This window comes from Salvelinus sp. IW2-2015, linkage group LG18 (genome assembly GCF_002910315.2).
Source record: "Salvelinus sp. IW2-2015 linkage group LG18, ASM291031v2, whole genome shotgun sequence".
Taxonomy (NCBI): Eukaryota; Metazoa; Chordata; class Actinopteri; order Salmoniformes; family Salmonidae; genus Salvelinus; species Salvelinus sp. IW2-2015.
Window position 1 is genome coordinate 1,808,263 of NC_036858.1, and position 23,608 is coordinate 1,831,870.

Consider the following 23,608-nt stretch of genomic DNA (forward strand, 5'->3'; position numbering starts at 1 on the left):
GGTGTGTTGAAGGTATGTGCTGTGGGTTGATTGGGGGTGGTGTTGACGGTAGGGCTGTAGGTTGATTGGGGTGGTGTTTGACAGTACGGGCTGTAGGTGGATTGGGGTGGTGTTGACGGTCACGGGTTGATTGGGGTGGTGTTGACGGTACGGGCTGTAGGTGGATTGGGGTGGTGTTGACGGTACGGGCTGTGGTTGATTGGGGTGGTGTTGACGGTACGGGCTGTAGGCTGGGATGGGGGGGGGAAGGGACTGGGTTATGGTGAGGAGGGTGTGAGGGTGGTTGATTGGGGTGGTGTTGACGGTACGGGCTGTGGTTGATTGGGGTGGGGTTGAGGTAGGGCTGTGGGTTGATTGGGTGGTGTTGACGGTAGGGCTGTAGGTTGATGGGGTGGTGTTGACGACGGGCTGTGGGTTGATTGGGTGGGTGTGGACGGTGGGTGTGGGTTGATTGGGGTGGTGTTGACGGTACGGGCTGTGGGTTGATTGGGGGTGGTGTTGACGGTATGGGCGGTGGTGGATTGGGGTGGTGTTGACGGTACGGGCGTGTGGATTGGGGTGGTGTTGACGGGACGGGCGGTAGGTGGATTGGGGTGGTGTTGACGGTAGCGGGCTGTAGGTTGATTGGGGTGGTGTTGACGGTAGGGCTGTAGGTTGATGGGGTGAGGTGTTGACGGTACGGGTTGATTGGGGTGGTGTTGACGGTACGGGCTGTGGGTTGATGGGGTGGTGTTGAAGTACGGGCTGTAGGTTGATTGGGGTGGGGTTGACGGTACGGGCTGTGGGTTGATTGGGGTGGTGTTGACGGTACGGGCTGTGGGTGTAATTGGGGTGGTGTTGACGGTACGGGCTGTGGGTTGATTGGGTGGTGTTGACGGAATGGGCGGTAGTGATTGGGGTGGTGTTGACGGTACGGGCTGTGGGTTGATTGGGGTGGTGTTGAAGTACGGGCTGTGGTTGATTGGGGTGGTGTTGAGTACGGGCTGTGGGTTGATTGGGGTGGTGTTGAAGTGTACGGGCTGTGGTTGATTGGGGTGGTGTTGACGGTACGGGCTGTGGGTTGATTGGGGTGGTGTTGACGGTAGGGCTGTGGGTTGTGTGGAGTGGTGTTGACGGTACGGGTTGATTGGGTGGTGTTGACGGTAGGGGCTGTAGGTGGATTGGGGTGGTGTTGAGGTACGGGCTGTGGGTTTATTGGGGTGGTGTTGACGGTACGGGCTGTGGTTGATTGGGGGTGGTGTTGACGGTACGGGCTGTGGTTGATTGGGGTGGTGTTGACGGTACGGGTTGATTGGGGTGGTTGTTGACGGTACGGGCTGTGGGTTGATTTGGGGTGGTGTTGAAGGTACGGGCTGTAGGTTGATTGGGGTGGTGTTGACGGTAAGCGGGCTGTGGGTTGATTGGGGTGGTGTTGACGGTACGGGCTGTGGGTTGATTGGGGTGGTGTTGACGGTACGGGCTGTGGGTTGATTGGGGTGGTGTTGACGGTATGGGGGTAGGTGGATTGGGTGGGTGTTGACGGTACGGGCGGTAGGTGGATTGGGTGGTGTTGAGGTACGGGCGGTGGTGGATTGGGGTGGTGTTGACGGTACGGGCTGTGGGTTGATTGGGGTGGTGTTGAAGTTACGGGCTGTGGTTGATTGGGGTGGTGTTGACGGTACGGGCTGTAGGTGGATTGGGGTGGTGTTGACGGTACGGGTGTGGGTTGATTGGGGTGGTGTTGACGGTACGGTGTGGGTTGATTGGGGTGGTTGTGACGGTGCGGGCTGTGGGTTGATTGGGGTGGGTGTTGACGGTACGGGCTGTGGGTTGATTGGGGTGGTGTTGACGGTACGGGCTGTGGTGGATTGGGGTGGTGTTGACGGTACGGGCTGTAGGTGGATTGGGGTGGTGTTGACGGTACGGGCTGTAGGTTGGATTGGGGTGGGTGTTGACGGTACGGGCTGTGGTTGATTGGGGTGGTGTTGACGGTACGGGCTGTGGGTTGATTGGGGTGGTGTTGACGGTACGGGCTGGGGTTGATTGGGGTGGTGTTGAGGTAGGGGGTAGGTGATTGGGGTGGTGTTGACGGTACGGGCTGTGGGTTGTTGGGGTGGCGTTGACGGTACGGGCTGTGGGTTGATTGGGGTGGGTTGACGGTACGGGTGTGGTTGATTGGGGTGGTGTTGACGGTACGGGCTGTGGGTGGATTGGGGTGGTGTTGACGGTAGAGGCTGTAGTGTGATTGGGGTGGTGTTGACGGTACGGGCTGTGGGTGGATTGGGGTGGTGTTGCGGTAGGGCTGTGGGTGGATTGGGGGTGGTGTTGACGGTAGGGCTGTGGGTGGATTGGGGTGTGTTTGACGGTACGGGCTGAGGTGGTTGGGGTGGTGTTGACGGTACGGCTGTGGGTTGATTGGGGTGGTGTTGGGGTACGGGCTATGGTTATTGGGGTGGTGTTGACGGTACGGGCTGTGGGTTGATTGGGGTGGTGTTGACGGTACGGGCGGTAGGTGAATTGGGGTGGTGTTGACGGTCAGGGCTGTGGGTTGATTGGGGTGGCGTTGACGGTACGGCTGTGGGTGATTGGGGTGCGTTGACGGTACGGGCTGTGGGTTGATTGGGGTGGTGTTGACGGTACGGGCTGTGGGTGGATTGGGGTGGTGTTGACGGTACAGCTGTGTAGGTGGATTGGGGTGGTGTTGACGGTACGGGCTGTGGGTGGATTGGGGTGGTGTTGACGGTAAGGGCTGTGGTGGATTGGGTGGTGTTTGACGGTAGGGGCTGTAGGTGGATTGGGGTGGTGTTGACGGTACGGGCTGTGGTTTGATTGGGGTGGTGTTGACGGTACGGGCTATGGGTTGATTGGGGTGGTGTTGACGGTAGGGCTGTGGGTTGATGTGGGGTGGTGTTGACGGTACGGGCGGAGGTGGAATTGGGGTGGTGTTGACGGTACGGGCTGTGGTTGATTGGGGTGGCGTTGACGGTACGGGCTGTGGGTGATTGGGGTGGCGTTGAGGTACGGGCTGTGGGTTGATTGGGGTGGTGTTGACGGTACGGGCTGTGGGTGGATTGGGTGGTGTTTGACGTTTTAAGCTGTAGGTGGATTGGGGTGGTGTTGACGGTACGGGCTGTGGGTGGATTGGGGTGGTGTTGACGGTACGGGCTGTGGGTGGATTGGGGTGGGTATACAGAAGTTTTGGTGGAACAACGAAGGCTCTGGAACTTTGTCCATATTAAAATGCGTAAAGCTGAACTGTGTGTCAATTGACTTGAAATGTGAGACTTTTGGTGAATTGATAAATGTATATATTTTTTAAAGATGTATAATTGTTTGGGGGTTTTTTTGTGCAAAAATATGTGAATCAATGTCATAAATATGGTATTTTTAAATAAATATTTATTCCACCTAGCTATATATATTCCACAAATTAAAAGTATCCAATGGCCTCTGCGATACAAAAGGGATGTTCTGTGCAGAATTAAGGCAGGCTGCTTGAGGCTTAGAGAAGGACATGTTGAGAACGACTATAGAATGCACGTATTAAAATGTCTTTGAATAACAATATATGGGAGAGCAACTATTTAATTTAACGCAGAACTAGATAGACTAGTATTCTGACCCTATAAATCAGAGCTATGGCCTTTACAGTACCATAGTGCAGTCAAAGATGTACCTCTTCATCTCTGATACAGTACACAGATTAGACAGTTAACAGCGTTGGGTCAGTAACCAAAAGGTCACAGACTAGGTGAAAAATCTGTTGTGCCCTTGATCAAGGCACATAACCCTAATTGCTCCTGTAAGTCGTTCTGCGTCTGCTAAATGACAAAAATGTCATTTAGGGCAGGTGGGGCAGAGAGCCCCACATTTTTTGCAAAAACAATTTTGGGCTTTCCTGTTTTGAATGTTATTTTTTGTATTAATACGTGTCGCATCAATTTACAAACAATGTAAAAAAAAATATATCATTGAGTAAATAAAGCCGCATACAAACATGGTCTCGTTTTTGTGTTCTTGAGTAGGGCAGCTCTAAAATGCAGGTGTTTCAGCCTAGCTCAGTACTTTCTGTGGTGGAGGGGCAAGCCAGCAGAAAATACGGAGCGTTGTGCCTTGATTGGCTCAGTGTTCTGTCATTCATGGGGACACTACGTCATCGCTAAAATCTAAGGGTAGAGCTCAAATTCAAGCCACTTGGCCAAGGGGCTGCCATAGAGTTACATTAGAAGTGCCCATCCAAGAAGGCTCAAGGTCATTGGCCACAGATAAAATGATGTCAGATCACGTTATATCTACTGTAGCTTTGATTGGACTGATCATGTCAAAATCATACCTTTAAAATCTTAGCTAGCTGTCCATCATGAATCAAGTCGACGATCTACTGGCAAATACTTTTTAGTCCTTGTCATATGAAGAGAAATAATGAAAAAAAATTATAGATAAAACGTATCGGTGCTCATCGGCCATTGGACATAAAAATGACACAAGTTGGAAATCACAAATTCAACAATGAGTTGTTTGGAAGGAATCAGTGGCTAACTGCAAGCATTGCAAAGCAATCACTAGCCTGCTATTCAGTGGAGTGGGTGTGTGGTCCCAAGTCTAAGATTAAGGGGCTCTTTTCCTAGTTTAAAATGATAAACATTCAACATTGGCCGTGCTGTCAATGAAGCATAATTTGTGCCAGGCTCAAAACAACTTAACGCAGAACTACAAAATCTGACTTTAGTGAGTTCAAGACAACTGGGAACTGACGTCATCATGATTCAACCTTGTTTTTTTCTCGAGTTCCCACTTGAAAGCACAATAAATCCAGAGAATGCCAGACTTTGATGACAAAGTTTGATGACAAAATTTTCCCACAAAGGACCGCCGTGCCACCTTCCTGTTCAGGTGAGCACAGCACAACGAGGTGAGTCCAAAAAATGTATTGTATGCTGCTGCATAAATGATGTAATATGCCAGTGAGATATGTATACTGTAGCTAAGAAAGTAATTCTAAGTGTATGTTGTGTAGTAAGCTATTAGTAGCCCATGTGGCTCACCCTAATAATTTGGTCTATTTTCACCTCTTAATTTCACCTACTGTTCTGACTTGGTGGTGCACATATACCCTATAACCTGTTTTTGAGAAATGTAATCATTGAATATTGTAAGAGCTTTCATTGTCTGCTTATATGCCCCCTTTATTTATCTTATGGTTCTGACTTGGTGTACAGGGAGAACACTGTAAGAATGGCCCATGTTCTGAATTCTGGCGCTGTACATTTCAAAAGTGCTGAACAAATAGTTATATTGGCTATGTCCGTCCTAGCTCGCTCATTAATGTCTTAATCGAAATTACGGATTGCCTCTTATCCGCTTGTCGTCGCCTTATGCCATAGTTTGTACATCTCAATTGTCAGCAGAAACCACATTTGTTTAAACAAGTCAGCCATTTCATCTATGTTTTTTTAAAGGCAGTAAATGAGGCTGAATGAACTGTTTTGCTGCCAGACAAGGCTCCGCTGAGAGCCAGGTGTAGCAGTGGTAAGGTGTTGGGGCTGCTGTTGGGACAGCTTTATGTAGGTCCTAACAGTTTGTGGGCACCGTTTGTCACCGTTATAGTGTAATTAGTGTATTGTTTAGTGTTGTGGCTTTGCTGGCATGCATCCCACATTTATTTTTATTTTGCCCCACCAAGATTTACATGCAAAAATTGCCACTGAAACCTCATGATTTAAAGGTCTTGGATGAAAATTAAAGGCCATCACTGCCCAATCATCCTACAGTCAGGTCAAAAATTGTCACCCTTGAGCAAAAAATACTATAAAATAAGTAACACAAGTATTGAGCTATATTGTATGCAAAAAAATATATATTTTATACTACTACAATTGCTCAGAGAAAGAGGTTTTGTTTGTGCACTTTACCCAGCACCAGGACATTTTAGCCTCAGTTACCTCTGCTAGGAGGCTGAAACTTGGCCGCAAGTGGATCTTCCAGCAAGACAATAACCCCAAGCACACATCAATATCTACAAAGAAATTGTTAATTGACCACAAAATTAACCTTATGCAATGGCCATCTTAGTCTCCTGACTTAAACCCCATTGAAAAGTAGTGGTTTGAATTGAAGAGCAGACGAAGATTATCAAGGATCTGGAAAGATTCTGTATGGATGAATGGTCTCAGATCCCTCCCAATGTGTTCTCCAACTCATAAAACATTTAGGAAAAAGGCTCAGTTGCATTATTCTCGGAAGGTGAGGTATGGAAAACGGGTGCAAATAATTTTGACACTTATCTATTACAGAATAAATATTACTTGTTAAACAAAATCTATCTGAGCAATTGTATTAGTATAACATAATATAATTCCCCTTTTTTTGCATACAATATAGCTCAGTATTTGTTATTTAATACAGTGTTTTTTTCTCATCTTTATCAAGGGTGGCAATAATTTTGGACCTGACTGTACACGTGCAACAGCGTGCGCTGTATGTACAAGATATTTATTTCATTGTTTTTTCTGCAACATCAATTCACGTTCTTGGGGACAATTTGAACATTTGATTGGTGATTGGTTATTTTAGGCCACAGCTCTTCCCCCAAAGCGTGACCAACCGAGCACCTCGGCTGTGATTGGCTGAAATGACCAGTATTCGGATTCTTAACCAACCAGTCAAAAGCATTGAGTTTGCCTTGAAATAACATTACTTACGTCCGTCCATACATCGATTTGGAACGGGAAGATTTTTGCAGAGCGGTCAAACGACGAGAGAAGGTGTTTTTGTAAGTGTCAACGATAACTAACACTAGTTTTGATTGCTTTTAATGTATTTGACATTGATGATCATGTTTGACATATCGAATGCTGCAAGACAATGTCACTGCGACTCCGCTTGCACCAAATTACTTGAGACCTCATTCTGACATCGAGTGCTGCTAGACAATGTCACTGCGACTCCGCTTGCACCAAATTACTTGAGACTTCAGTGAGCAAACACGCTAACTAGCGTCGGTACACTGCGTAAACGGTCACTGCCCGATATACACCAGATGCATATGCGTTTTGTTTTGCCGGATGTGTAGTCCGCTTTTGCCGTACATGTGTTTAGCTTTTAACTAGCTTTTAACTAGTTAAAAGCTATCTAGTTGGAGTCTGTACTTCCGTTTACCACCACACCATAAAGCAACGCACGAGTTAAATATTGAACGCATGTGGTACACAGAACGCATCGCAACCTAGTGTGGCACTCCAAACGTAGCGTTGCGTACTTCTCAATCGCAATGACTAACGTCTGAAAGGAAATAATTCGTTGCATCCGCATGTCATTTTGAGCATATGTCTCAAAGGAAATGTCAAGAATATTTGCTCATTTAGAACGTCATAGTTGAAAACCAGGTTCTCTACGTTAGCATCTTCGCTTGTGGTCTCCCGAGCTAATTGTTTTACACGACGCAGTACATTTGAGTACTACGGATTAATTGCTGCAGCGGTACCTAGTGGCGATGCTTTCTATAGCCTGTACAGCATAGTCACGCACATTTTACATAGACAAGGTACGATTAGTTATTTTTAAGTCTGAATACAATTTATATTTGAACGTACTCTGCCGATTGTCCGTGAGGTTGGACCCACTTCAATATGCAGGTCTCTGTGGTAATCAAGATGTTTGCTCATGACCTAAGGCACGTGCACAATTTGGATGTACATGCAGGTGAGGCATGCATACTGAAATATGTCTTGCAGGTGTTTTGCATGGTATTGCTCATGTCAGGTGATAGACATTTCAACATCAGTACTGGCGCTCTAAAAAGTTGGGTAAATAATACTTTCCTGTGGCTTTTGTCTCAGATTTAGACCGGCTGAAGGACCAGCCCCGCAGAGAGCCAGTAGAGTAAGTAAAAATGTAATTTTATTCAACATTCTGGCTTGTAAGTGCTTTGTTTGACTATATACCAATAATTACCATCAGTCTGATTTTTATTAGGCTAGCTTCCTGCATACAGCAGGGTCACTGACATTCAGCCTAATTCCAACCAATGGTCCAGCTCAGCATGAGTGTATGATAAAACTTTGTCCTTTCCACATTTGCAAGCAGGTATCTACAGTCTCTAGACGGTGCCAAATACATAATTCTTGCTGTAAAATCTTACCGGTCTGTCAATTCTCCTTGTTGGTGAACTCAAAAAGCCCAAATTCTAGAGGAGTGACATTGTTTGTGTTGCCAAGATGGACGTGGGGAACCTGGGCATCTCTCGGTCCCAGGTGTTTCTCAACTACAGCCCGCGGGCCATCCTGTCACAGTGAGACGACACACGCCTCAGTCTGCATGGTGTGACCACTATAGCTGCCTCAGGCCCGAGTGGGCCGTATACACCACACTGTTGGGTTACGTATGCCCCAAAACCGAGTCGAATCCAAATCCTTTCAGTTCTACAGTATAGTCTCCTCTCCAGTCCTGTCCCTTTCCAGCATAAGCAGCAAACACATTAACATTAATAGACCTGGACCCGTTTTGAAGATTAGAAAGATGGACGTATTTATCAGTATAGTGTTTTGGGCCGAATGTCGTCTACTTCTAATGACAGGAGTTGAGCTGGCCCAACTGTGGTGTTTGTTGCACAGCTAACAGCACGTCAAGGTTAGCTTCTCTCTGCAGCCGCCACTCTGGGCTGAGGCAAAGGCAGTATGCTCTCTGCCCTATGGCTGAACAGTGCTTTGTGTGTGTTCGTGCTCAGCGGCTAATCACATAGGTTACTATTGTGTGTGTTGGTTTGATCTGAAAGAATGCAGTAGCCTACATCAGACTAGTGGGGCGATGGCTTCACGTTCCTATCCATGGTAATAGATGTTGAGGAAAAGGGTGTTATTCCCTGTTCTCTTGCTTTGGAAGAACTATTTTTATTTAGCCAATTTCAATGGTAAGTATAATTTAGCCAACTGGCTTGTGTGCTCGCATTTTCACTGCATGGCTTCTATGGAGCTTTCAGGATGTGAAGTTTCCAACCGCAGATGTGTCATGTGGGAATGGATGCCACTGTCAGGAGGAGATTTAACACGTGCTTTTCAGGTGGATTCTGATGTCTGTAGGTAATCTGAATTATGACATGTTCTATTTGTCTAAGGGGTGTCTGACGTAACATGCCTTGTGTAGGTGGAGTCTCTCCCTGGGCACGTGGCGTGTGATGGAGGCATTGAGGGAAGGGCCTAAGAGCACCCTGAGCTCTGGTAAAGTTGTGGCTCTGGCAGCGGGGCTGTCTGTAGGAGCGACGGTGGGATACATCGTCTACCGACAAATCAAAAGCACCAGCCGTGAGTCTCGCATCTCGTTGGTACTAGATAATCCTCTCTTTTACACTATGGATTATGGAGTGGTGTCTTTTTTTATTTTCTAGCTCCGCTGGCTAACACCGAAGAGTCCAGGATGTCAGTACCTCTGGAGGTTTACAGGAACATTACCAAGTACCAAGCCTCCTTCCTGGACCTGGTCAGTGACCTACCAGCCCGCCTGGCCCAGTAGTCTTACTATTTCATCATGTTGTCAGGCTCTGTGTGACAGTGTGGAGGGTCTCATCTCACCTGTCCCTCTTTCTCCCTCCATCCAGGTGATGCAGAAGTCCGGTGCCCGCGTGAGGGTGCTCTCTGAGTCTTCGCAGGCAGGGGAGGGGGAGCAAAGTTCCCAGAATTCAGTGTGTTTCCTGCTGCAGGGCTCACCTCAGCAGGTGCTGCTGGCCAGGTGTGCCCTGGAGAACCTGGCCACAGACTGCGAGACCACCACTGAAGTCATGGAGGTGCCCCAGACCGCCTTCGGACGCATCATAGGTAAAGAGGGTTTTCTACATGTCTGTAAAAAACTGCCATGTGTAGGTTAAATGACGTATGTTCCATTTCTCACCGTTTCATAGATATAAATCGTATGAATGATTGAATTATATTGCTGTGTGCTTCAGGTCGTGGAGGGGAGTCTCTGAAGCTCATCACCAGGACAACGGGAGCAAGAGTCCTATGTCCCAGGGAGAGGGGGCGGGGTCTAGAGAAGGGCAAGGTGTCCGTCACAGGGACGAGACTGGAGGTCAGACAGGCCAAGGTGAGGGCAAGAATGTATCTTCTGCAGCGTTATAACCAGCTATGTACCTAACACTTAAACAATGTCATGTTAATTATTCTTATAGGAGCTCATCCTAGAGAAGGTATTTGAGGATGAGGCTGTAAGGAGGAGGATTACCCAGTCCTCAGCACAGCGCCAGAAACGAAGACCCTTCGAGACCCAGGGTCAAAGGTCAGAGGTAAACAAAGGTCCAACATGTCACTTCTCTGGACTGCAGAAGTCCTTCTATAGTAGTCATGTAGTGCCCCATACACCCTGATGCTCTAACATTCCTATATAGGGGTGTATTAGAGCATCTGGCTGTATGGACTCTACTCTGTCGCTACAAAGTTCAGAGGTCACTGAGATCAAACCCACACAGGAACTGAAGCTGGAGGAGGCTCCACGATCTCTCTGGATGGAGGAAGGGGGGCTAGTCCATGCTAACGGTGTCCAGACCGCAGTGGGAGCCCTTTCCCAGGCTAGAGGAGAGGCGGTACAGCTGGCTACAGAGGCACGAGAGGAGGATGATCTTCTGTCGCCTGACTCCCTATCAGATGTTTCTAAATTTGAAAGTAAGTTTGGATGTTCTGACTTTTTGGGATAGTTGTAGCCATTTTGATATTGGCTGTACAATACTAAGATGAATACAGGTGCTCTCCCATTGACACTGCTAATTTCCTAAATCATTGACTACGGAATGAGTTGTCCTATTCTCTGCAACACATAGACTATGTAATGGTGTGCATGTTCCTATTTTCTCTCAAATCTATATCTCTCATCTAGTCCCCAGTCCAGACCTGAGCTTCCAGCCAGATGAGCACCTGGAGGTGTATGTGTCAGCGTCAGAGAACCCCCACCACTTCTGGATCCAGATCCTGGGGGTCCGCTCCCTCCAGCTGGACAAGCTTACTGCTGAGATGAGCCGCTTCTACAGCAACGGCACCCTGCAGGTCAGTCATTGCTCGTGTTCTTTAGACACCAAACAGGTGAAAATGGACTGAAACAGGAAGGGATTTTTTTGTCTTGTCCAATAAGACATGCACATTTGTTTCCTGTTGCGTGCCCCAATGAACATGATTGTCTAGATTCCACCTACAATAAACCATTGAAATAGTCCGCTCTGAAGACCATTTTATAATTTCATTCTACATTGCAGAGAAATGCTTTTTTTTTATACTTTCTATAGGATTGTCTGTAGTGTTGAGACCGTTGTGTTACTCTTCCAGGAGCAGCGAGTGGAGACCATCGTGGTGGGGGACATCGTGGCAGCGCCGTACCGGGACTACGGCACCTGGAACAGGGCGAGGGTCCTGGGGATGATGGGCTCTGGCCTGGTGGACCTCTACTATGTCGACTTTGGCGACAATGGAGAACTACCCAGGGATAGTCTCCGGAGTATGAGGTGAGGGGTCAGAAAAAGCTGGACAATAGTCCAGCACTCCTCATTGTATTTAGGACTTAATAAATAATAGATGAAAGCTTTCTCTAATGGCTCTTTTGCACATTTTTTGTTTTGTCTTCTCTCATGCCCCTTCTAGAAGTGACTTTCTCAGCCTACCATTCCAGGCCATCGAGTGCAGCTTAGCTGGAGTCAACCCGGCAGGTGAGGTGTGGAGCGACCAAGCCCTGGATGACTTTGAGCGCCTGACGTATGTCGCCGAATGGAGACCCCTGCTGGCCAAACTTTGCAGCTACACACACTCTGAGGTCTCCTCTTGGCCAAGTGTACAACTCTACGACAACACAGAGGGCAAGGTCAGAACTGGACTAGGATGGAAAATGGCTGCCTCAACTATCACTTATTCACTCTCACTTTCTCTCCCTCTCAGGCTCTTACAGCCCTGTCTCTCTCTGTCATACTTTTTTCTCCCCCTATGATTGTCAATATTTGAACTTCCTGATCTGGTGGTCTCTCTGTCAGGCTGTAGATCTAGGAGAGGAGATGGTGAGTCTGGGCCATGCTGTACCTAGCCAGAATAATGGGAACGGGGGTGGCGACAGGGACGACCCTGGAACACTACAGAGGATGCTGGTAAGAACACCAGGCAGAGGACAGGGACCATCAATTAGAGATGAAGACTTCCAAGTGCAGAACTATATATGACTTATAACTGTGTTTCTTTTAGGATGATGTGACTGGAGCCACGTCAGAGCTAAGCCTGTCCTGCATCAGCTTATCAGGTGGGTATACACTGAGGGTTCCGTTCCGTAGGTAAATCAACAAAAACATTTAAATGGATTATGTTCTACCTGAGTGAGTGAAATAATTTATGTTCCTTTTCAATGCATTTATTTGCTTTATTTCACATGACTAGGGCTGTTGCGGTGACTGTGTATTTGGCGGTCACGTGTCATGAAACCAGTCAAATTCCACATGCTTCTCTAAGCTCTGCTGCTGCTGGTCATTAGCAAGTTTGGTAGTCTACTAAGTGCCTGGTACTCGGCGCTCTATTGTCCCTCTAATCACTGTGACATCAATGCAAATGTTTTTGCAAATCTAATCCATCACTTGTTGCTCAACATTTCTATAGGCTGTATAATTGAGGGAGAAACAGTGATGGCCGCTAATATAAAGAGGATCCCATCAGCTTTCTATAGACTAGACCTACTATTTATTTCTCAACTTTCCCTATGTTAAGCACATTGCTTCTCTCTACAACAGGAGTATAGCCTAGCTGTCTGGCATGAAAATGAACCACGGGGAAAGCGTCCTCCATTTGCTTTTTAAGTGCATAGATATAGTTGAAGTCGGAAGTTTACGTACTCTAAGGTTGGAGTCATTAAAACTAGTTTTTCAACCACTCCTCAAATTTTCTGTTAACAAACTCATTTTGGCAAGTCGGTTAGGACATCTACTTTGTGCATGACACAGGTCATTTTTACATGACGGAGAGCCGTGTGAGACGCTTTGGATTGTGCAGCACACATAGGGAGAAGGTCACTCCGGGCTGCAAAATACATGTTTTAATTTTTTGGGGATCATTACGGCCACAAAGGGGATTCCGCCAGGAAATTTGAGTGCTTGTCAAATTGTGAATGAGAGACTATTGGAGTGTGTGCAGCCTGCGCAAAAAACAAAGCAGAGCTCATACCTTTCAAGCTACTTTATTCAAATTATTAGTCTCATGCAGCCTTGCAATGTATTAAAACAGCCCAACATTTGTATAACGTTACATTAATAACTCTAAATTAAGCGTATAGGAATACCTATTTCTTTGTTAACCGCTCAACACAGAATAGCCTCATGTGCACACCATCGTTTGGAGTAAATATTAATGTTTTATTCAGCTTTGTTCAATTGTATTCATACTATAAAATCATTCCACGGAATTCTAAGCAAATCTTGTCTGGTAAATGAACTAGTGTAGCCCACAGCCATTTGGCATAGCCACATCAGGACCTAACAAGGACAACTCAGAGTACGCAAATCTGTTCTTCTGCAATGGACTACATTTTCTTAATGTCATGCTGCTTTAGACCTGTTTAAAATAAATAATGGATGTATTGTGATGGTGTAGGCTATATTACATGGATTTAATCATTTTTAAAGTGGCTTGTAGGGTGTGTGGAAGCCAGGAGATGCTAAATGTGTATGTCAGTTACCTTGAGACCAACAGTTATTTGCTTGACAATCACCGGCGGATGAAATTTCGTGACCGCCACAGCCCTAAACACGGCCCTAGAAATCAAACCGTTGTCCCCAGGTGTTTTCTCTCTTCGCAGTGTGACAACTCCTTTTGGTGACATGTGTTAAGTTACAGGCCATCAGAATGAGGAGTTGGTGTTAGAGCTGCCCACACCGTCATTCTCAGGCTCTCTGAGCCCTCTGGAGCTGCAGCGGGCTGACGTTGATGACAGCGCCTCTGGGTTTGGCTTTGGGCTGACCCACTCCACCCCGGCCCAGCGAGCCCTGGTGGACCTGGTTTCCCACATCCTGGAGTCCCCCAGCCCCTCTGAACACCCCCTCTCCCCAGACCACCAGGTCCCGGGCGAGCGCTGTCACACACTCAACCGAACCACCAACCTCCACAGCTCAGTGGCCCAGCTGCATCTCACACACACACTTCCTATGTCCTCCTGTACCTCTTCATCTACTTCCTCGTCGCCTCTGGAGGTCGTGACCTCTGTGTTGGGTTCGGTCATGCTGAGTGACGACGTCTTCCTGGAGGGCTCCAGTTATGACGGGTATGAGGAATGTGGCGTAACCTCGTCTTCCGGAGAAGTGGAGACAACTGGGGGAAACTCAACGTGGTGGTCGACTAGAGGTTACAGTCTGGAGGAGGAAGTGGACGAGGAGCAGAACAGTGAGGGGGCTATCGGTTCCACTCCTACCTTCCCCACACAGAGGCACGCGTGGCTGGAAGAGGGCAGGCATGGGGGTGGTGAAGATGGCACTGAAAGTCCTAGTGTGGTTGTAGTTGGCAGCAGCAGTAGTAGTAGTTTCAGTAGCAGTGGGAGTGATATTATCTATATGGGGTTAGTGGCGCCTGCTTGGGAGAAGGGTCAGGCTGTGTCCTGCCCTAATGTTGATGGTGGCAACCCACAGAGGAAGAGGAAAGCAACAAGACTACCATTCCACCTCTCTGAGGCGGCAATGGACATGAATGCTCTGGAAAGCCAAGCTGGAATGGATGAAAAGACTGAGGAACAGAGAGACCGACTGGATGAACACGAGATGGAGGAAGTGACGAGTCCACTTGGGAAGGAGGCAGGATCTGAACACAGGAACGAACCTTCAGCGGGATTCCATTCACCAGAGGAGGTTGGGACGGAGAGGGGAAGATTGGGTATTACAGAGCGGCCAACGCATCAGAGGAGTGGTCTGCAAACCTCAGAGCAATTCAACGAGGAGCCCAGCTGCACTGAAGCTAATGACAGGAGAGCGAGCCCTCAGGAATTATGACATATGAAGGAGTCTATCCCAAACAGAGGTAAAGCTGAATTTCAGAGGGACTCCACTTTTCACAACGAGGGTTGATTTGTCACATGGCTATTGTGTGTCTTTGGGCCTGCGTCACTCCTCAATCACCAAGGCACTTCCTGTCGTTCATCAGGGATCGCGTGGAACACTGTCTGGACAACTCACTGAGATGTGGTGGTGAATTAATTTTGAGACCAGAATGATGATGCTTATTTATTAGTTAACCTAATGCGTGTTTTTATATTTTTGTTTCAGAAGTGGCCTCAATCTCAGGAAGCGTTGATGATGTTCTAGACGACGAGTTCGTCTGAGACCAAAGACAGACATGTCAAGTTCCGTATACCCTTCCCTGGTTTTTGTAATATATGCACTGATGTAATTTATCTATTTTAATGATGAATGGATACAAATTGAAAACGCTATACTTTTTGTTAACATGTCTTTATTAGTATTGGAAGTGTGTAGTGGGATGTGTCTTGCACAAACATTGGTGTTTATTTTTCCTCTCACCTCCTCTCAGCTTTCTTTCAGCACTGACCATCCACTCTCTGCATCAACTCCATGTTATGAAGTGGACACCTTCCCTCACCCCCATGCCACCAACCCCCTCGCCCTCTTCGAGAAGCCTTACGTGACTAATGCTGAATCCCAAATGGACCATTAGCCCCATACTCCTTGGCATTTTCTGTTTATCTGAAACAATTGGATGATAATTTTTGCAAAACCTCAGCGGGCAAGTTGAACCACTTACCATGTGGCTTGAACCTATCCAATCACTACTGATCTGCAGGAATGGTTAGAGGTCGATTTGGAATGCAGACTGTGCAGCAGTTCTCCCAGCCAATTTCATTGAACTGTTGTATTTCCCGAATACGGGTTGATTTTGGTTATTGCCTTATGCCTTTCATGCAGTTATGCCTTGTGCTGCTATGTGTTTATTGTTGAAGTTGCCGAGGAGAAGAGATGGAGAAAAAGAAGTTGAATGCCAGTATTGTTTAAGATAACACACTGATATGAGCCATTCGAGCCCTATATTAGGTGATTGTGGCTGTTAGAACAAAATCAATCTGTAAATTAAAATGTAAGCCTCTGTAGTATTGTGCTTCAGTTTTATGTTGTGAGAATAAAGATATAATACACTTAAATATGTCAGAATGCTTTGCTGATTTGATTTCAAAGTATAGCTGTGCCTTGTCTGTTCTACTCTACAAATGTCTTTTACTACTACTACTTTGACTATGAACCTTTTGGCAGGTCACTTTGCTCTTTTTACTTTTACAATCGAAAATTGTGGTTATTTCCTAATATTTATTGAAAGTAGGGTAGACTTTACACAATTGTTTTGTTTCTGTGTCTTGTCGTTAAGCACTGACCAATCACAGCAAAGTGGGTTCTGATCGCGCATGCTCATTTGATACATTGGATTTTTGTTGATACTATCCTGCTTGAGTTCCTTTCGGGGCTCTGAGTTTAGCTTTTTCAAGCTATTAAACCCCCTACTTTGGGGGGTTTACTATTCTAATTGAGCCAATAAAATACTGTAACTATATGAAGGGCTGATGGAGAACACAAGGGATTTGGTGAGTTAATTTTCCCGATGTGGGCCGTCCGTATCCGATTTGTTGTGTAGCAAGCGTGCTAACTTTAGCCTTAGCTAGCGCCCCCCTTTCGTTATCGGATTGTAGTAACAGCTGATTGAATCCCCTAAACTACAAAATAGCAATATCCAACAGCCCTTTATTGAAAAGTGAATATGTGGACACTTTTATTCGGTTTTTACACGCTAAATGGATACTCATTTAAATAATTTATTGCAAGCGGTGTCTTGTAACTGACGGTAGCTAGGTCAGCTAGCCAAGTAACTAACGCTAGAACTGGAATAACAGGTTTGCTAGCTGAGGCCCAGCCCATGTCTCTCACATTCATTCTGCACAATCCGTTTTAACAATGTTAGCTAAGTGTTAACGGTAACATAAATAGCTAGCCAGTAACGTTAGTGCGATTAAGATGGGGAAAGGATCGTTTAGCTGGAGGTGTTTCTCCAGACAGCTAAATTAGCAAGCTAGCGTTAGCTACCAGCTACTATTATATGCAGAGGTGGTAAATAAATTAACACTTAGGCGGCTTTGTGATTATATAGCAAGGAAACTGGTATTGTATTTTATATATATATAAATACGTAAGACTCAGTTATTGCTCAGTTAAATGTTATCCGATGCTAGTAACTGTATTGGTATGGATGTTATCTCATGGATGTCTGTAGCCATGTACATATGCTTAGCCGTGGTAGTTATATCTGCTACATATCAGTGTGGCTGTTGTATCACATTGTTTACCGTACACGGTTTCCAAGTATACCAATCTTCTATTAGGACTAATATGCCATAATAAAACATGTTATTTAAGTTGTGATTATTCACTTGTTGAAAGAAAAACAATTGTCAATAAATGATATTATATCCCTCTCACTGTACAATTGGTGTCAGTAGGCGTCATGCGTTCCCTCTCTCTGCTCCTTCCAGGCTGAACGCACCCCGCGTTCGGAGCGTAAGCGCCAGGACTCGTTTGGGATGTTTGACCGGTACGACAGCTGCAGTGAGGAGAGCACCAGTAGCTCCAGCTCAGAGGACAGTGAGGACGAGGTGCCCTCCATCCCCGCCAGCCTGCCCATCATCAAAAACAATGGACAGGTCTACACCTATCCCGACGGCAAGACCGGCATGGGTCAGTACAGGGAAATATTGATATAGAATCCATAGATATAAATCAGTTAAGAATCCTATGGGTCAGTCAGTGTCTCTGGGGTGATTGCACAAAACCGGTTACACGAGTGAATTAAGTGGCTGCCTGTGATTGACATAGATCCCGGCCTGCTACTGTCATAGTTATCCTGTCATTTCATACAATATAGTTGAGGAAAATAACTGATGAAAGAAGACTACATTGCTTTGAATGAATTGGAATATCCTGCTTTATTCTGAGTTTCCAGGAAATGTTTATGTGTTGCCTTGTTTTCCAGCCACGTGTGAGATGTGTGGGATGGTCGGAGTGCGAGACGCCTTCTACTCCAAGACTAAACGCTTCTGCAGCGTCTCCTGCTCTAGAAGTTACTCCTCCAACTCTAAGAAAGCCAGCATCTTGGCTAGACTCCAGGTAACCATATAACCCCATACTATGTTCTGTATGTTATTTGTTGTAGCCAGATAGTAGAATTAGAACATCTTCTCCTTCTATTTCCTTTCGAAGTGCAAGATAACATAACCAGTAAAAAGTGTGGGCATATTTTGTTTCTTCAATCTAATCTCACTGTAAATGTTTTGTGCTTTTTACTGAAGGGTAAACCACCTACGAAAAAGGCCAAGGTCTTACAGAAACAGCCTCTCATGGCAAAGTTGGCAGCTTACGCCCAGTACCAAGCAAGTCAACAACAACAGAACCAGGCTAAGTCAAAAGCAGGCGAGTCCACCTGTAGTTCAGTTGGTAGAGCATGGCGCTTCAAAGCCAGGATAGTGGGTTCGATTCCTGGGACCGTCTATATGTAAAATGTATGCATGCATGACTAAGTCGCTTTGGTTAAAAGCTTCTGCTAAATGGCATATATTATAGACAGAACACACAATCTCTCATATTGTTGTTATGCAGAAGAATGCCCTTGAATGGACGATGGTTTTAGTCATAAGAACACACATTCTCTTTCCTGACCCAGTATAGTGAATGTTGACCTTGTTCCTTCTCCCCTACAGTGGTTCCTGTTGAAGGCTTTGATTGGGGGCGGTACATGTGTAGCAATAACTTGGTTGGAGCACCAGTCAGCTGCTTCAAGCACGTACGTTTAAACAACAGCTAGACATTCAAATTGTCCTGTATTGAAGTCTATTGCAGATGCTAAGGTTATATATCTGTAAATCCACCTTGTTTTGATCAACACAATTGTACCTTGTGGGATATATTATGAACTTCTGTTACATTTCATTATTTCTCGGTGTCTCAGGTCCCTATGGGTACGTGCTGGGGAGACCTAGCTGAAGGAGTGATGGTCGAGGTGCTCAACTCCGATACTAACCTCTCTACTAAAGTCTACTGGGTAGCAGGGATCGTCAAACTGTCAGGTAAGAACACATCTAACCACTTGAAGGATTTCTATCCGTGTAACCAAACAATTTTTAACATTTTAAAAGTATTTTTTATTTTTTTGCCATAATGAGCAGACTATTCTTAATATTTCTTAGAAGAATGCACAGTAATGGGGTTGTAAAGATGTCCCATGAGAGGCTGTTTCTGTTCTCTTCCCCAGGGTTCAAGGCTCTGCTGCGGTACGAGGGTTTTGACAACGACACCAGCAGGGACTTCTGGTGTAACCTCTGTGTTCCAGAGATCCACCACGTAGGGTGGTGTGCATCCAGCGGGAAACCGCTCGTACCTCCCAAATGTAAACATCATTCCATAATCATGATCATAGTAATACGCTTTCTTTTTTAACATGCCTTTTTTAACATGCTTTTTTTACCATGCCTTTTTAACATGCTTTTTTAAGGCCTTTTTTAACAGGCCTTTTTTAACAGGCCTTTTTTAAGGCCCTTTTTAACATGCCTTTTTTAACATGCCATTTAACATGCCTTTTTTAACATGCCTTTTTTAACATGCCATTTAACAGGCCTTTTTTAACATGCCGTTTAACATGTTTTTTAACATGCCTTTTTTAACATGCCATTTAACATGTTTTTTAACATGCCATTTAACATGCCATTTAACATGCCTTTTTTAACATGCCATTTAACATGTTTTTTAACATGCCATTTAACATGTCTTTTTTAACATGTTTTTTTAACATGCCTTTTAACATGTTTTTTAACATGCCTTTTAACATGTTTTTTAACATGCCATTTAACATGCCTTTTTTAACATGTTTTTTAACATGCCATTTAACATGCCTTTTTTAACATGCCTTGATCTTAACAGAAGATGGAAAACAGATTGATAGACTAAAATGGATTATGTTTTTGGTTTCTCTCTCAGCGATACAGCTAAAGTACTCTAACTGGAAAGCTTTCCTTGTGAAGCGTCTCACTGGAGCCAAAACACTACCACCGGACTTTGCCACCAAGGTAAGATTTCATCATTTTGAGCTGCAAGACGTAAACACTGGTAAGGACGATGGCTTAAACTCTACCTAGTTCTCTAAAAGCACCCACTCTTAGCGCTTCCTTTCATTCCCCACTCTCTACCCAGGTCCATGAGAACATGCAGTTCCCCTTTAAGAAGCTGATGCGTGTGGAGGTGGTGGATAAGAGCCACCTGTGCCGGACGCGGGTGGCTCTGGTGGAGCAGGTGATTGGGGGACGGCTGAGGCTCGTCTACGAGGAGGGCTCTGACGACTTCTGGTGTCACATGTACTCCCCGCTCATACACTCCATCGGATGGTCCCGGAGCATCGGACACCGCTTCAAACGGTCCGGTCAGTCAAGTTAGTTGGTTTTGGGTAGTTCATTTGGTAGTGAGTTAGGCCTAGGTAGGTAGTTAGTCCAATGTGTTTGTTTTCGGACTCTGCTGACAATGTTTGTTTCCCAGATGTGTCAAAGAAAATCGATGGTCAAATGGACGCCCCCGCCCAGCTGTTTGCCAAGGTAATGTAAATACACCACATGTTTACAATGCCCCAAGTCTTTGTGCCTCTGTGGTTTGTATTGATATTTTCCAATGTATGGATCCAGAATGATGAATGAATCTGTGATATCTCCTCAGGTGAAAGACGTGGACCAGAATGGTGAATGGTTCAGGGACAGGATGAAACTAGAGGCCATCGACCCTCTAAACCTCTCAGCTATAAGTGTAGCCACTGTAAGAAAGGTAACTGTCTCACTTCTCCGCTTTCTGTGTAGCCACTGTTATAAAGACATGGCAACAGTTTGGGTCGTTTCCATGGTAAAATTCAAGGGTCATACTACTCCGCTGTTGGCTCCCCTGGATTGGGGTTTCCCTCTACTTACTTTCAGTCCCCGGTCACCTGTTAAGGTTTTGAGTTGTATACATCTTAGATTGATGTTTGCTGTCTGTTTCAGGTGTTGGCAGACGGGTACCTCATGATCGGCGTCGACGGGTCGGAGGTGACGGACGGCTCAGACTGGTTCTGCTACCACTCCACTTCTCCCTCCATCTTCCCTGCCGGCTTCTGTGAAATCAACAACATCGAACTCACACACCCTAGAGGTACACTTCTTACCCCAACTTTCTTTGACAGACTGCAACATTCCCTCACTCAGTTATTTTTTTTCACCCGTTGTTTATTTAATTAAGGATAGTCTCATTGAGATAGTCTCTTTGTCCCAGTTGTTGAAGGTAGCTCTTGTTCCTCTTCCTCTTTGGCCTCTCTGGTCAAGGGTTATGTGTTAACCCAGCCTTACCACTGACTCTGCCCCACAGGGTACACTAAACTGCCATTTAAATGGTTTGACTACCTCAGAGAAACAAGTTCAATAGCCGCTCCTGTGAAGCTCTTTAACAAGGTAGGACTGATTCCTGACATCGTGGCTGTGTTGTTTTGTTGGTTAGCGCAGTCCTGTAGTTCTGTCTTTCTATGATCACATGAAAATTATACTTCAAATAAAAACGACTACAAGCAGGCATTACCTACAAGGCAAATTATTTATCTATTTCTCGCTTACATACATGTTTGATGTAAGACTTTTTTCAAAAATTGTTATGGAAAAAACACTGTATTGACGAAGAACCTAAAAATGTCTCTCGTCTTTGCCTCCGCCATCTTGTTGCCCCTGCCCAGGATGTTCCAAACCACGGGTTCCGTCAGGGTATGAAGCTGGAGGCCGTGGACCTGATGGAGCCCAGGTTGGTGTGTGTTGCCACTGTGACTCGGATCGTCCACCGCCTGTTGCGCATCCACTTTGATGGCTGGGAGGACGAGTACGACCAATGGGTGGACTGTCAGTCGTCTGACCTCTACCCCGTGGGCTGGTGTCAGCTGACCGGCTACCAGCTACAGCCCCCCGCCGCACAGAGTGAGATCAAACACCACAGTTCTACCCAAATATAACACACTGACATGTAACACACTAACATGTAACACACCAACATGTAACACACCAACATGTAACACACCAACATGTAACACACCAACACACCAACATGTAACACACTAACACACCAACATGTAACACACTAACCCACCAACATGTAACCCACCAACATGTAACACACTAACTCCACCAACATGTAACACACAATAACATGTAACACACCAACATGTAACACACTAACATGTAACACACAACATGTAACACACCACACTAACCAACATGTAACCACTAACACACCAACATGTAAACACATAACCCACCAACATGTAACCACCAACATGTAACACACTAACATGTAACACACCAACATGTAACACACTAACATGTAACCACCAACATGTAAACACACAACATGTAACACACTAACATGTAACACACCAACATGTAACAACTAACATGTAACACACCAACATGTAAACACACTAACATGTAAACACAACATGTAACACACCAACATGTAACACACCAACATGTACACATCCCACATGTAACACCAACATGTAACACCCCAAGTACACACTAACATGTAACACCAACATGTAACACACAACATGTAACACACCAACATGTAAACACACCAACATGTAACACACTAACATGTAACCAACCCATGTAACACACAACATGTAACCCAACATGTAACACACTAACATGTAACACCCAACATGTAAACACTAACATGTAACACACCAACATGTAACACACTAACATGTAACACACTAACATTAACACACTAACAGTAAACAACAACATGTAACACACTAACATGTAACACACATGTAACCACCAACATGTAACACACTAACATGTAACACACCAAATGTAACACACTAACATGTAACACACTAACATGTAACACACCAACATGTAACACACCAACATGTAAACACACCAACATGTAACACACTAACATGTAACACACTAACATGTAACACACCAACATGTAACACACTAACATGTAACACACCAACATGTAACACATCACATGTAACACACCAACATGTAACACACTAACATGTAACACACCAAACATGTAACACACAAACATGTAACACACCAACATGTAACACACTAACATGTACACACTAACATGTAACACACCAACATGTAACACACTAACATGTAACACACTAACATGTAACACACCAACATGTAAACACAACATGTCACACCAACATGTAAAACACTAACATGTAACACACCAACATGTAACACACCAACACACCAACACTGTAACACCAACACATGAACACACCAACATGTAACACACTAACATGTAACACACCAACATGTACACACCCACACCAACATGTAACACACCAACATGTAACACACCAACACACCAACATGTAACACACTAACATTACACACAACATGTAACACACTAAACAAAACACACCAACATGTGACACACTAACACGTACACACTAATACACCAACATGTAACAACCAACACATAACACACTAACATGTAACACACCAACATGTAACACACCAACACACAAACATGTAACACACCAACACAACATGTAACACACTA

General features: G+C 45.4%; 3 protein-coding genes across 8 annotated transcripts in view; 2 read left to right on the forward strand and 1 right to left on the reverse strand.

The window, feature by feature from the left end:
• Positions 1-257: 257 nt before the first annotated feature.
• On the reverse strand, positions 258-6,690 carry LOC139029104 (uncharacterized). The gene is made up of 3 exons (XM_070448216.1): positions 6,681-6,690; positions 1,904-3,144; positions 258-1,664 (listed from the first exon to the last, which is right to left on the reverse strand). Exons 1-3 carry the CDS (start codon positions 6,688-6,690, stop codon positions 258-260), a joined length of 2,658 nt encoding a protein of 885 aa, XP_070304317.1.
• On the forward strand, positions 6,663-16,122 carry tdrkh (tudor and KH domain containing). Of its 6 annotated transcripts, XR_002879148.2 has the most exons (17): positions 6,663-6,751; positions 7,818-7,860; positions 8,157-8,269; positions 9,121-9,278; positions 9,362-9,453; positions 9,572-9,788; positions 9,917-10,053; positions 10,139-10,252; positions 10,436-10,628; positions 10,840-11,006; positions 11,283-11,458; positions 11,595-11,811; positions 11,978-12,088; positions 12,183-12,237; positions 13,812-14,987; positions 15,233-15,309; positions 15,498-16,122. XR_002879148.2 is itself a non-coding variant. In XM_024008313.2 (15 exons), exons 1-14 carry the CDS (start codon positions 7,608-7,610, stop codon positions 15,286-15,288), a joined length of 1,809 nt encoding a protein of 602 aa, XP_023864081.1. In that variant the 5' UTR covers positions 7,193-7,607; the 3' UTR covers positions 15,289-15,309; positions 15,498-16,122. The 6 variants fall into 6 exon arrangements, 2 of the variants coding, with proteins under 2 accessions (XP_023864081.1, XP_070304334.1); XR_002879149.2 differs by lacking the exon at positions 8,157-8,269 and having other exon boundaries at positions 6,666-6,751; XR_002879146.2 differs by lacking the exons at positions 6,663-6,751; positions 8,157-8,269 and adding an exon at positions 7,177-7,680.
• A 242-nt stretch (positions 16,123-16,364) lies between these two features.
• Positions 16,365-23,608, forward strand: part of LOC111978401 (MBT domain-containing protein 1) — a 16,234-nt gene continuing 8,990 nt past the window's right edge. Inside the window, exons 1-14 of the mRNA XM_024008459.2 lie at positions 16,365-16,557; positions 17,500-17,701; positions 17,997-18,130; positions 18,313-18,433; positions 18,721-18,803; positions 18,969-19,086; positions 19,272-19,406; positions 19,994-20,082; positions 20,207-20,432; positions 20,546-20,601; positions 20,720-20,824; positions 21,037-21,184; positions 21,398-21,480; positions 21,756-21,990. Of these exons, the coding sequence (XP_023864227.1) occupies positions 16,537-16,557; positions 17,500-17,701; positions 17,997-18,130; positions 18,313-18,433; positions 18,721-18,803; positions 18,969-19,086; positions 19,272-19,406; positions 19,994-20,082; positions 20,207-20,432; positions 20,546-20,601; positions 20,720-20,824; positions 21,037-21,184; positions 21,398-21,480; positions 21,756-21,990 (1,756 nt within the window). The 5' untranslated portion in view covers positions 16,365-16,536. The remainder of the gene's footprint in view (positions 16,558-17,499; positions 17,702-17,996; positions 18,131-18,312; positions 18,434-18,720; positions 18,804-18,968; positions 19,087-19,271; positions 19,407-19,993; positions 20,083-20,206; positions 20,433-20,545; positions 20,602-20,719; positions 20,825-21,036; positions 21,185-21,397; positions 21,481-21,755; positions 21,991-23,608) is intronic.